The 12,220-nt window shown below is 36.5% G+C and overlaps 1 protein-coding gene across 1 annotated transcript; it reads right to left on the bottom strand.

Annotated features, from left to right (window-relative positions):
* Positions 1-5,862: 5,862 nt before the first annotated feature.
* Positions 5,863-12,220, bottom strand: LOC130743240 (G-type lectin S-receptor-like serine/threonine-protein kinase At1g11330). Its single transcript, XM_057595393.1, has 7 exons — positions 10,838-12,220; positions 10,481-10,603; positions 7,766-7,908; positions 7,472-7,682; positions 6,935-7,175; positions 6,701-6,848; positions 5,863-6,309 (listed from the first exon to the last, which is right to left on the bottom strand). The coding sequence occupies exons 1-7, from the start codon at positions 12,111-12,113 to the stop codon at positions 6,004-6,006; spliced, it is 2,448 nt and encodes an 815-aa protein (XP_057451376.1). The 5' UTR covers positions 12,114-12,220; the 3' UTR covers positions 5,863-6,003.

The following is a 12,220-nucleotide window of genomic DNA, read 5'->3' as shown; positions in this document are numbered from 1 at the left end:
AACTGGAAGTTGCAGGGCCACGAAAGCCAGAGACAGAGAGGTGGTCATGGAGACAATCGGAGGCAGAGAAGATAGACCCCGACCTGAAGAAACCCCTCACGCCCAGAAAGCCTCGTGAGGGAGAAGAAGCACAAGGGCACGACCAAGAGAGAAAGAAGCAGCGGCGGCCTCGAACAATGGGATAGAACACGAGCAGAGAAGAGATTGGCCAGGGGTGGAGAGCGGCGCGCCGCCGCCGGCGAAGGCAAGGAGGGGCGGCGCAGGGTGGGAGGCAACGAAACCCTAGCAGATTGTTGTTGACTAATTATTTGTCGTTGAAAAATGCGAAAGTTTAGATGCATGGTGTGGGGAATTTCTTGTGATTAATATCAATTATTGTTGATGTTGATGTTGGCTTTGTTGTAAGTTAGATATTGAATAACAGCGTAGGATTTACTTCTGTCATTAGTCGGTTGTTAGTAAAATGACAGAAATGAACTTTCATTAGAATTGGACTTAGGATAATTATGTAATTAATTATATAAGTCATAAAAATAAAAATAAAATAGAAATAACTATATTATTCCTGTACTTTCGAGATAAATGAATAGGAGAGAGAAAAGTGGGTTAAAAGTTTAATTTGGAATTGTTTAAGGGTTTTCCATAGAATTAGATTAAATCTTTTAAAAATTGAAAAATGTGATATAAAATTGAAATAAATTTATGTTGGGTCTGATATAGGCTCAAAATAATTATTTTATAATAAATAATAAAAAATTATTTAAATAATTCGTAATTAGTTAATTTTAATGATATTAAGGTAATTTAAAGACTATATCTTTAGCATATCATGGGAAAATTTGAAATTTGAGTTAGTAAAATTTATAAATAATTTTTACGGGTAACTAAAAGCCCTTAGGAGTAGGGAAGAGGTTGAAATTCGGATTTGTGGTATTTAGCAATTAAAATGAGCATTTAATCATATTTTAGGCTTTAAAATTCAAGAATAGGAGATATGATTTTAAAAAATTTTGGGAAGACTTCTAGAAGCTGAGGAAAGCTTTTTGAATGAATGTGACCTATTTCTTGACTTAAGGGAATTTAATTTCGGATTTTTCCTATTTATTTTGATTATTTAGCATTTTTGGGGTTTTTGTTGCTTGGAGTGCAAGTAATTAACCTACCTTGATTCTAGGACTTTGGAGAGGCTTCTAGAAGAGTGATAGACTTTAGGAAATTGAATAGAATCAGTTTTGATTAAGTTCTGAAAGACCAAGATTTGGTCATGTAGTACAACTCTATGTTTTGATCATTACATGTTAACTATTGTGTATGGACAATTATGGTACTCTAACGTTGTTTTCTAAGCGTTTAAATGACAGACTTTGACTCTGGTCTAAAGACACTTTCTTAGAAGCACTAAGCCAAAAAGAGTAACCAACGCAACGCTTTCGCACTCACTATGTTCTAATTGAACATTAGTATATGCTTCAGAAGTTTTGAAGATGATAAGCTCTGATGTGGATTCAGATCACTTAAAGTTCTGAAGATCAGAAGCTTTGAAGGTCCAGAGGCTCTGAAGGTCCAGAAGCTAAGAAGTGAAGATTCTGAAGTCCAAGAGTAAGCTGGCTCTGAAGACCAAGTACTTCCAACTCTGATGTCCAAAAGTAGAAGATACGAAGGTCGGAGGATCCAAGCTTCCCTCTGACTCTGATCACCAAGCTTCACAAGTTCCAACATGAAGCGTCGCCTGATCAGAAGTCAATTAGGATAAGGCTCACGTCGCTATCCAAGTACAAAAGCAATTGTACTATCCTAATGGCCTTACCTAAGACGTTCAGCCACAGCAGAATCTGAAAGTTCCAGATTTGCCCTCCAACGGTAGCATTTCAAACAACGGATACAACCCTAATCCTTGGAGTATAAATAGAGGCTGAAGTTGGAAGAAGACACGAAGAAACTTTGTGCAAGACTCAAGCGATATTCAATCTTCCTCTTAGCAATCTTTCTTCACCGTTCTTATTGTGTTTACCCTAGCTTTCTTAGAAGCACTTCATTGTAAACCAAACCTTTCAAACAGTGAGTTTGTATTTCCTTAAGGGACCAAGTTTGGTCAGCTCCTTGAGAAGACTAAGAGAGTGAATCTTAGTGTTTGCTAGTTCATTGTATTGTTAGTCACTGAGCAGGTTGCTAGTCCAGTTGTAACAAACATTGAATAGTGGATTGCCTTCATTATAAGAAGGAAGAAATCACCTTAACGGGTGGACTGGATTAGCTTGAGCGATTATCAAGTGAACCAGGATAAAATACTTGTGTGCTTCTCTTCATCTCTTATCTTAGCACCGTGTGTTGTTTGTTCGAGAGATTTGTTTAAATCTTAAGAGAGAAAAGTTTTTAGTTGAAAACGCTATTCACCCCCCCCCCTTTCTATCGTTTTTCATACCTTCAAGTTCCATATTTAATTAATTAATTTAGTGTTTTTAAAGATAATTTGATATAGTTATCAAGTAATTTTAAAGGGAAATAGAGTGGAGTTAGAACCTAGACCTAAGAATGGACTAAAGAGAGTTTTTAAACATGAGATAAAAACTCCTAAGGTTGTTTTGGTCGAGCTCCTTAGTAGGGGGAAAGTTGGTTAAACCTCTCCTATAAATAGAACCTCAATCAGAAGGCCAAAAATAACACGGCTCAGTAGCTGCTTCCCTTACTAGAAAAGCTACACTTGAGACTCATCAAACTCAAGTGCTCCCTCTCCCTTTTGGTGGCTGAAACCCTCTCCTTCTCTTGTTAGTTGATAGTACTTCTTCCATCCCCCAATTCTTCAAGGTCTTTCGTCTTATGTGCTATAACCTAAGAGGTAAGGGTAGCTTCTTATTTAGTGCGTGTGTTTTGCATGATTTTATTTTCTTGCATGTACTTGAGATAAAGGTGGTGTTAAAGCATTTTGTTGTTTTTTTTGTATGCCATGTTGCTGTAAATTTGATTTATGGTATGCTTATTTTATGAATTAATTGTTGGATAAATTTTAGAAGATGTCGTAATCGGATTCGTTAATCTTGTTGGTTGTTTTGATAAAGGGGATGGACCTTAATCTTGTCGGTTGTTTTGATTAAGAACCTTATTCTTATTGGTTGAATTTCGTGATATTCATATATTTCAAAATGTTGATAAGGTTGTTAATTTACTATCCTTAAAATTGAAATTATGAGATTTGTGGTTGGATGATAAGATAAAATTTTGAACTTTGTTGTTATCTTACCTTAAACTTGAATTTGAAATATGTTATATCATCTTAAATTTGAATTCAAAATTTGATATCTTATCTTAATTTTAAATTCATGTTTTGGTTGTTTTGTTTTTCTGAGCTAACCCTTAATGTTTGCTACTTGTCTACTTGGGCGCTTAACGCTTTAGATGACGACACGTTTAGTGGTGAAGTTTGATTGTTCTTGACGACAAGAGAAGTTGGGCGACGACTAGGGCTAGGCGACGAGACATTGAGGCCGACGAAGATGGGAAGCGTGCAAAGCTAAATTTATTAAATAATTTTATACCTTATTTTCGTATGTCGATATATGTTGGATTTTGAGTACGCTAGTGGTTAACTAGGAATTTTATCGGGATATTATTTATATTATTGTTATCGTAATAACCGACGTTTAAATTTAGATATCGATTATCGGTTAATGATTTAAAGGAAATCAAATGATAAAGTTTTGAAAAGTTGATAAATATAAAAGTAATCAATAGATTTTGAACTTAAAGGCTAATTGAATCGATTTTGAAAATGTTTTGAAAATGATATTGAAAACCCCGTTGGAGTTTGAGTAAGAGTTCGAGTTGTTCTGTCTAGGTAAGGAGTGCTTTCAATGAGGCATTGTGCCCGACCAACTTACCTGGGAACTTCTCGGGTCATTGCTTGGGTGACGATGGGCCTTTTGTGTTTCAAAATTTATCACCTCTTTGAAAAAGGAAAAAAAAAACTCGAGTTAGTCCCCATATTTGTTGGGTTACTAATGTGATCCCCGGTTGAGAAATTGGGGCGTTACACTTCAACTCCGTCCAGTACCACCGAGCCGCCTAGGCACCGCCATCGTCTAAGATCTGAGGCTCGACGAAGAACTCGATGAAGTTGTACCCACCATAGATCACTGACTGGGTTGCGAGGAAAATGAGGAGATCGAATGAAGCTTTAGTCACTGAGCGTGAATGTGGACCCACACGATGTCGCTCCCGGAGTCGATGACCATGTACTTATACGTGGGAGGGATGTCGATTCCGATCCGGACGAAATACTCTCCGCTTCCTTCCACCATGCCCGACACCACATCGTTAGAGTCGAAAGCAGCAGCCTCCGCCAGTTCCTCTGCATAGTTGTTGCTGCTAAGGCAGCGAAGGAGGAAAGTTTTTTGAGATTGGTTGTTGTTCTTGGTGATGGAGGAGGAATGAGAGCTTGGTTTCTTGTTTGGGTTCAATTTGGGGATGAAAGGGTTTAATTAGAGATTGGTTATAATTAGATTATTAGGTTAGTTTATTATTTAGATTATTAGATTGTTTAGTTAACGGATTATTAGATTAGGTTTTTATTAAGTTTTTAAAATCTTTTTTTTCTGATTAAATAATTGAGTTGAAATTAATTTTTTAATTAAAAAAATTTATAAAAGTCACGTGTAATTGATGAATATGACAAAATTGAGGTCTGACAGCATTTGACCGTAATTGAATTAATTTTTTTTCTTAGGGACCCAATTTTATGCGAAAATTTTACAGATCCTGAAACTGATTCCTTTTACAATTTTAGGGAACTTCTGATGTATTAAGCCAAATAATAATAACCTCTACTCTACCCTTTTAATGCCTGATTCGGCTTTTATTTTTTTGTCAAGTGTTCGATGTTCATTGAAAGACAGGACAAAGGCCCAACCCCACTAATGGAGGAAAATACAATACGGGACGAAGTAACACTTGGGCTACAAGACTTCAGCAAAAGACTAAGTCTGGCGAGCACAAGTCCACTAGTGTCAGGACACAAACAAAAGAGGGACAAGAGATTAAGGTCGTTGATACACATGGTGGGCATATAGTTCAAACTTCAAAGTATAATAATGCAACCAATGGCCTATACACTATACAGAAACCAAAACTCACTCACACAATCTTCAAGTCCAAGTCTCTGTCCTCTTCCCAGACTCTTCTCTATCTACAGCAAGCATCCAATATAATTTTCCTCATCTGAGCTTTACTTCTCTTCCTTGCCAAAGCTTTGATGCCGTACATCTCTTAGCTGTGTGATAACTAGGCATCCAATTCGGCTTTGTCTTAGAAAAAACTGATTGTATTAGTGGCGTGGGCCACTCTTGCTTGGGCTTTGTCCCTTTTTCAATGAATCTTTCACCTTTGACCAAAAATATATCAGGAAAATTGTCTGCATCTTCTAAACGATTGTGCTTATGTGGAGCCTCATAAGGTTCATTATTTCTTTGCTCTTGATTTACGTCATTAGGTTTGGAGTAATTTGGTGGGACGATTCAAGCCCAAGGGCCATGGGGGTAACTTCTTTTCCTATGTCATTTGGGGAATTTGGAAAATGAGGAATGAATTTGTGTTCTATGTGCAGCATGATGTGGGTATAGTCTTCTTCCTGGCAAACAGTTAGCTTCTTGGGAGTTTTCTAGTTAATGATGTTTATGGGGATTCTTCTCCCAATAGTGTAGGCTCTGCTTAGGCTTTTGTTGTTGGGGCTCTGGCCCCTCCTTATTACAAAAATATCAATTCTCAAAACTTTCCATTTTTTTGGATGTTCACATATTTTCAAACTTCATGAAAATCTATGCTAACACACATTTATGAGATGAATACATTTCAATGGTACAAGATTGATAATTTATGAAACCAATAAGTAAATTGATAATTGGCATTACAATTAAGCTGCTATAATAAGGATGTTACAAGAATTTCTATAATAAGGATGAAACCACTGATCAAATAAGCACACATATTTTGTCTATGCGTTGATCCCCATATCTACCTGCCATGAACTTCGCTAAGAGTGACATTATTGTTGGAGCTACACTGGCTCTTTTGAGAAGAGTCTGAACTTTTAGCATTGTGCTTCTGAACAAATGCAACTTGCCCTGGAGGAGGCAGTTGTGTGATCTCACTAATGAGCATCAAAACTACAGTGGATATAGCTGGCCTTTCTCTTGGGATTTCTTGCACACATAGAAGTCCTATGTGTATGCACCTTAACATGCTACTCTCAACGCTTGGATCCCATATCTCTGGATCGATTAGAGAAATAATGTTTTCTTCTGTCCATAGTTTCCATGCCTAGAAAGAACAACAAAAATTTATAAGTAAAAAATACATAAATACTAGTTATACACTCTTTAACACGCTAACTTGCGATTGATTTATTTTTTAAATTGTGAACACATTTATCTAACTTCTTAAAAAATATGTTAGCAACGCACTCAGACACTGACTTTTCAACATTTTCTCATTGATTGATTGAAATTCATGTAGGAGATCTCACTGAATTGACAGTTAAGTCTCATATTTAGTGAATAACATATAAATTTGAATATATCAAAGTGTTAAACTAAGTATTGTTAGCATTATGAGTTGGAGTATGTCTCTAAAAATAGTGTCTTCAGACAATCTTCTAAATTATAATGTAAAACCTTTGTAATTAAGAAGGCCATGGAGTATGAAAACTTACAAATCCTACAAGGCTAAGTGAATCATCATTGCGAAAGCTAGTGTTTCTTCTTCCACTAACAATCTCTAGCAATAAAACTCCAAAGCTATACACGTCTGATTTCTCTGAGAAAAGCCCCTCCATTGCATATTCAGGAGGCATATAACCACTGCATTGTAGAGCATATAATACAAATTAAATAACAATTATCGACATTCCATGATAATTATGTTCAATAATAAAAGAATTACTTACTAAGTTCCAACAACCCTTATTGTGTTAGCTTCATCATCTTCACCACCTTTGAAAATTCTGGCTAAACCAAAATCTGATATCTTTGGAGTCATCTCACCATCTAGTAAGATGTTGCTTGCTTTAAGATCTCTATGGATAATCCTTAGCCTCGAGTCTCTATGGAGATAAAGTATACCCCGAGCTATTCCTTCAATTATGTTGAAACGCTTTCTCCAATCTAAAATTTTCTTTTGAAGTGGATCTGAAAAAATGAAAGTGGATAAAAAGCTGGTTGTTTTAATAAAAAAAATTGAACTAAAACAAACATGTTAATTCAATCAAAATTACAATCCTCTAATTTCGCATGACAACTGTTATTAGTGAAATTTTGTGTCTATCTATCTACTCATAAATATTTTGAGGGCGCTACCTATATAATAGACATGAAGACCGAGATAGACACAAGATTTTATATAGCACGACAGTGCCATGTGAAATATGCACATGAGACGATCCCATATGTTTTAGAAGTAGAATATATAATAGGAAAGAACTAACCAAAGAGAAATGCGTCCAAACTCTTATTTGGCATGAACTCATAAACCAGGATCTGTTCATCTCGCTCAACACAACAACCAAGAAGTCTTACAAGATTGCGATGTTGAAGTTTGGAGATCACCAAAACTTCATTCATGAATTCTTCTAATCCTTGTCCAGAAGCTTTTGAGAGTCTTTTTACTGCAATTTCTTGGCCATCTTCCAAATCTCCCTAGATAGGAAAAAAGAAGTTAATACTGATTAATGCAACATATAAAATATGTAAAATCGTAGGCAGCTCTCAGAAGAAAGTACCTTATATACCGGACCAAAACCTCCTTTCCCAAGCACATTACCCAAATGAAAGCCTTTTGTAGCGGTTGCAAGCGTTTCAAAACCAAATAGTGGTAGCTCATCTAGTTTCATTTGTTTATGATCTTCGAATTGAGGCTGGCTCCCTGAATGTATTTATCATTTGTTAAGGAAAACTTGCATTGCTTTAACGAAATAAATTCAGAATTTACAAAACATTCAAACATAAGTAACTCACTTTCCTTCACAAATCATTTATAAATTAAGGGTCCTAAAATTAATTTAACAATTACTTACAAGTAAAACATAATTTGACTTTTTACCGAAAAAAGTCAAAAGTCATTTTCAAATAAAACACAAATACTAATGCACGTGTTGATAGAAAATTAAGGGTAAATAAGAAGTCTCATATATGAAAAGAAAAATGTTGATCCATAGTGAGAGGACAAATTTTACACTCTTGTATACTTTGCTCTTATCTCAATGTAGAAATTTTTTGTTTGAGTTTTATCTGATTAATAGATCCAAGCTTAAAAGTTTATTCCAATTCCTTAATGTTTGGACTGGATACGGGTGACCCAAAATTGTGTTTTAAGTCTAGGATATTGATAAGCTAGGGATAAGTGTAAAGTTGAACAAAATTGCCTTGAAATTTTTTACTTTCAAACAGCCTTGCCCTTCATCCGAACTGGGAGGGATTTATTTTTACTTCCATCACTTAATTAATAAGATGTTTTAAGCGTTGTCATGGATTTTCCACTTATTTTCTTATCATCTTATCACAAAAAACGGATTGCACCACTGGCTATGAAGCGTGGGTACTCCAAAAATGACCACTTATTGGGTATGTGTACGCGATGGGTATGCCTACGTACCCCCGATACAAGTCTATAAAAAAAACGTACCCTATATACGTACCTAAATGTATTTTCAAACAAAAAATAGATTCTGCGTTGGGATATGGGCACACATTGAAAACTTCTTGGGTACATCTGGGCCAAGACTACATCATTTTAGTTTTTCTTAATCAATTCAAAAGTTCAAAAATTTTAATTTCTGAAATCTAAACTCTAAGTCATGACCTAGCCTCTCACTCGAGCCTCTTCTAATATCGTCATTGAACCCACGTACCTCTCAACCTCTAACTTAAACCTTTCGCCTTGCCATAAGACTGTCGTCGGTCCGCAACACGCTATCGTTCCGCAACACGTTGTCATTGCGTAATTATCTTGTTCATTTTTTTCTAATGTTGTTATGTCGTTCTGCCTCGACAGCGCAGTATAAATTATTTTTGAATGCTATTTTAATTTGTATCATTTGATTATCTTCTGTGTAATTTATTTATGTTTATATATTATTTTTAACTCATTATAGTTATATATATTTTTTTTATTTTTTTTCGAAAACAAAAGATTATATTAATAATGATAAGAAACTATCCTCATAAACAAAAGAGCCCTCATCTCTAACAAAAAGAATGTATAGCAACCCCACCAAAACATGTACGACGAGCTACCTTTTTCCGAACAACACCAATTCGAAGAAACAGACCCCAAAGCCCAAAGATCATGAAAACGGCCTAAAAAAGGAGAGAAAAAAACCCTAGACCCAATCAAAGTGCTAGATTATGCAACAAACCAAAAACCCTCGCCTGCAAAAATAAAACCAACCCTAAGAAGATCTACGCGTATAAATTTGAGCTGCAATCTGTTTAAAGCCACAAGGTCAGAGCAGTCGTACACCAAGCCCAAGCGTTTACGTACCCATCAAAAGGGCACTTCTCGCCCTAGTCATAACGTCTTGAGGTTCCGAGAATTCTGCTGGCAAAATCATCAACTGGCGCTCTTCTAATCCAGAAGTTGCTGGCAAGACCTCCGTTTGCAAACTAGACTCCCCATCTAGAACCCGCTTCTGCCTTCCTCTACGCTTCACTTTTTTAGGTCTACCCCGAGGATGATGAACTACTGTATCCAGCTACTAATATATCTTTATAAATATTATACATACTAATTAATGTACTCATATCCAGGATTTTCTAAAAATATAATACCTTATCTCATACATACAAGTATCCGGTACCGTACTCGTATGTGAGCACTACTGGATTCAAAACAGTCCAACTTATGTGCTTGCAAATTTCAGCGTTCACGCACCAACTCTAGCCACGCACCGAAATTTCAGTGTTCTTGGATTATTCACGCACCAATTCTAGTCACGTCTTTATCATCACCTAGTCCACCACTTATATTATGAGTCTTATAGGATAATACTACATACAGTATCACTTAACAGCACACCAACTTTGACTATTGAGCATAGTTGGCCCTTAACAGAGTGGACTTTGATCGGTAAGAGAAAGCACGATTTTGTTATTTATTTTGCAGTTTAGTGTCTCTAGTAAAGACTTTAGAGCCATTTGATTATGAACTAAAGAACATTTATTAAAATTTATCTACTAATAAGCCATTTGATTATTATATTTTTTCTTGCCAATCATCAAGCTAATATATATATATATATACAAAAAAGTTGTAGATTTGATTGGAAGTCTAAGATGTAATGGAAAATTTGAAGAAATCCAATCCATTATATCTATGCAATATGCAAACTAGCATGATGTCCAGCTGCCACATGAAATAATACTCTCTTTTCTAATAGCACAAGAAAAACGTGAATGCTCTTGAAATTATGTAAGAAATGGTAACAAGGCAACGTTACCTGTAGGCTTGGCAGTAAATTTCCGCCACAAAATATATGAAGAAACAGCTAAGGTAACTGCACCAATTGCCACAGAAATGGCAATAATCAATTTCATGTTTCCTTTTCCCCCTTTGCCTTTAACTGCATGTATAAAAAATAAAACAAGTTGAAAACTTAGAGCTTGCGTTTAATTTAGCATTAGAAATATGAAACTGAAAAAATAACACATATGGATACATCTTTAAACTTCAACAAAGAGTATATCAGTTATTTTTCTATTTTCATACTTTCTAGCGCGGTAAACTCTAGAAGAACTCGGTAACACATGGAACCAGAGGATAATTCTGAAAATGAAAGAGAGAAGAAGATACACACCTAGTTCAGCAGGCACACGAATGAAGAGATCAACACCTCCACTTGGAAATTTCTGCAAATCAATCAAATCCCTACTCCAATACATGCAACCAATATAAGGATCATACCCATAAGCCAAACAAGAACAATTTCCTAAGCAATCCCTCCCACACTTATCTTGATCCCCATCAGATCTCTCTGCAAAATCAGGCACCTTCATATTATTAAACAACAAAAACCCATCTTGCTGCACTTCACTCCCATTTTTCACCTCCACACACCGCAGCTCCGCCGTCCTCACGCACCCGCCGGTCCAATTCTTCGCGCTCCATGCCTCCGCATCCCGCGGCCTAAACCCCTCAAAACAGCTGCAAATCGGGTCTCTCGAAGCGTCACAGTTCCCAAAAGCCCCACAAGTTCCATAGAAATCACACACATTTTGGTCCACATCAAGTCTTATTATTTCTATCTTGTTGTAAAAGCTTATATATTGAAGTGTACCATTAGAAGTCATGCGCAGAATTCCAAAGGTGTTCTGCTTACCGTAATTGTAAGTAAGATAAGAATTTCCATGACCATCATCCTTTTGAAATTCCCATCCAGCCAGATACTCAGTTAGCATCCTCGGTGCGCCGAGGAAAACTCGTCCATTCCATGGACCAGTTCTCCAATATGGATGAGTTTTGTTGCGCCAGAAAAACACTTCTGGAGTGTCCAACCGTTCTAGGCTAGCTGTGAAGTAGCCTGAAGAAGGATCAGTGTTGTTTTTCCATGAGGTGTACTGGATTTTCTCCCCGGTGATTCGGTTCGTTGAGATTCTCATTCCTGGGACAGCTGATCCGCTAGGATGGGAGTAAGTGTCCCAAACTGTTTCTCCGGTTTCATCATCTCGCAGGATCAGGTTTCCTGAATCGAGAATCTGAGCTGTTCTTGTTGAGTTGCTTGAAACTGAAATGTTTGTTGACCATATCACCCGATTCTGAGCGTTCAAGATGACAAGATTCCCATCCTTGTTGATTTTGAACACACTGGATGAATCGTTTAGTGGTTGATCTCTGTTTGCAACCCATATGTTGTAGGATTGGGAGATGTACCACATTGCTACGTAGCGATTTGTGGAGTTTTCAGGGGTGAAGAATCCTAGCTTGATGTCACCGTTTTTGGAAGTGATTGTGTTGGGGTCTCTGAGGGATTTGGATGGTGTGATTGTATCGTTAACAGAGCTCAAAACAGAAGAAAATATGGAGAATATGAGTAGAAAAATCAACAACAGATTAGCATGATTGTGAAAACCCATAAATGTTAGAGAACAATGGGAACCTTAGTGTGCTTTCTGGATGTTATTGTTTGTGTCTATTTGAACAAGAATATTAGTGTTTGGGTTTGATGGTGAAGTAAAACTTA

Source organism: Lotus japonicus, chromosome 3 (genome assembly GCF_012489685.1).
Source record: "Lotus japonicus ecotype B-129 chromosome 3, LjGifu_v1.2".
In the NCBI taxonomy this organism is placed as follows: Eukaryota; Viridiplantae; Streptophyta; class Magnoliopsida; order Fabales; family Fabaceae; genus Lotus; species Lotus japonicus.
Note: the sequence above shows the minus strand (reverse complement) of the source record. Positions and strands in the feature narration are given on the sequence as shown.